The following is a 2,137-nucleotide window of genomic DNA, read 5'->3' on the forward strand; positions in this document are numbered from 1 at the left end:
ACTGTACAGCTTACTCAGAAATGCAGTGATGTCAAACTAGTAGATGGAGAGCTGCAATTGCAAAAAACTGGCAGTAGGGGATATTACATGCAAATACAGCTTACAATGTTTTGCACAGGTCTAAAATCTGCTACCCTTTTGATCTGGACACCCAAAGAGCATGTTTCCCTTACAGTGCAGTATGATGAGGCATTTGTGAGGGAGCAAGTCAAGCGATTGAGAGGTTTTTATTTCTCACGTATGCTACCTCGGCTTGTAGATGAATATGCTGCAGGACGGTTCAAGCTAAATAAAAGATACATGGAGGTAATGGACAAGGTTCAGTGAACATCTGCACATGTGGCATATAAAAAGGAAAACATTCACACGTCATATTTGAAAAGTTGTTAACATTGAATGTAGTTTAATATACAGTATACCAATTTAGTTGAAAAATACATATTTACATGCTGTACAACAACAAATGTTCACATACACTACACTTTTTGTAGCATTTTAGCCATTGTGGTATCATTTAATTTTCATCAGTTCATTATATACTGTAAATACTATTGTATATACATGGATCACATTAAATCATTAAACTTTGTTAGGCCTATATACAGATCAGTCTCAGGTTGACACTTGTAGTTCTGAAAGTTTAGTTGCACAACATAAGGTAATGTTTATGTATGTTTAATGTATGCCTTAGTTTGAGGTAATTGTTTTTAAAGAAAACATTTTCTGAAATGCAATGTAATATGGCACTTAATGTTTCGTTTTTGAGTGATATTTTAAACAATGTAGGCAATAAAAATGTTGCTATTTCCGCAAATTAAACTAGCTCTTCAATTTCGCACAAGATCCTCCCTCAGATTAACAAGAGCAGCGCACACTCTTAGAATCTTGTCAATTTTAGGAGCCATAGTGATTGGAACAACCTGGGACAGTATTTTGTAAACTTTCAAACGGCGAATTGCTCTTTCAACATGAATTCTCACATGTGCAATTCGTCTAGTACTTGTCACCTGTTCCTCTGTTAGCTGTCCACGCTTTTTTGTGAAAGACGGCATTACTAACTTCACCTTTCTCTCAAACAGCAAGTCTTTTATGGTAAAGCCTCTATCTGCCATGACCTCATCTCCAGGCATTAAGTAGTCCAATATGCCCGAGTCCATAGTGATAAATTTGTCACTGCATCGTCCTCCATATGCTGCAGAAATGAACATAATTAGTCCACATGGGGCAACAGCTACCAGGTATTTCACAGTGTTATGCGAATAATAATGACTGTATGTTTCTCCTCTGGAATCAAGGTTTTTGGGTTTCTGTAAAAGGCTCTCACTGCAGTCTATAATACATGTTGTACTGGGAAAATTCCTCTTGAAGGCTGCAGGCATGGTTGCCCGAATAGTTTCTCTTGGAAGCCATGGAATTAGAGGTCTTAAAACTTCCTCTAGTTTGTCGATCCAATATGAGAGTATCTTGCTAGCCATGCTCAGTGATACATGAAACTGTCTGCTTAGATCACCTATTACACGGTTAGTTTTTAATTTCATAAGTGTCATGAGAACTTGATCTCGAACAGGCATTGCAAATGAATTACTGGCATGTCCTTCCAGTGTTGATGCAAAAATGTCAAATGTTTCTAGATCTAGACCAGTGTAGAGCAAAGCATCCGCGTTACATTGAAGCAAAAAGTAGGCAATATCATCACATTGAGTCATCTTATCCTGCACATCTTTTCTGCTGGCGGCCTTGCAGTAATTATGATCTTGCCGGGCAGGGTCCTCCCACTGTGTATGGACTGAGTGTAACTGTTGATGAATGGGAGTTGCAGAACTTGAGTTGCTGATCTGGTCTGAAGCAGTTGTGGACAGGTCCGCTGAGCAGTCTGACCAAAACAAAAGTATTGCCAAAGTTACACAGTAGGAAAGTAAACACTAGAAGTACAACATTTCATAATTTACCAGTAAATGTACATTTTGTATTAATTATTATTATTTTCAGTTTCCAGCCCAACGTTATATAAGCAGTATTTTTATATATAAGCAGTATTTTTATATATAAGCAGTATTTTTATATATATATATATATATATATATATATATATATATATATATATATATATATATATATATATATATATATATATATA

General features: G+C 36.0%; 1 protein-coding gene across 1 annotated transcript in view; it reads right to left on the reverse strand.

Moving 5' to 3' along the window:
* Positions 1 to 209: 209 nt before the first annotated feature.
* Positions 210 to 2,137, reverse strand: part of LOC307122410 (uncharacterized protein) — a 2,844-nt gene continuing 916 nt past the window's right edge. The window contains exon 2 of the mRNA XM_079846398.1: positions 210 to 1,873. Within this exon, the coding sequence (XP_079702524.1) occupies positions 828 to 1,873 (1,046 nt within the window). The 3' untranslated portion in view covers positions 210 to 827. The remainder of the gene's footprint in view (positions 1,874 to 2,137) is intronic.

The sequence above is a fragment of the Gobio gobio genome (genome assembly GCF_949357685.1).
Source record: "Gobio gobio genome assembly, contig: scaffold_202, whole genome shotgun sequence".
In the NCBI taxonomy this organism is placed as follows: domain Eukaryota; kingdom Metazoa; phylum Chordata; class Actinopteri; order Cypriniformes; family Gobionidae; genus Gobio; species Gobio gobio.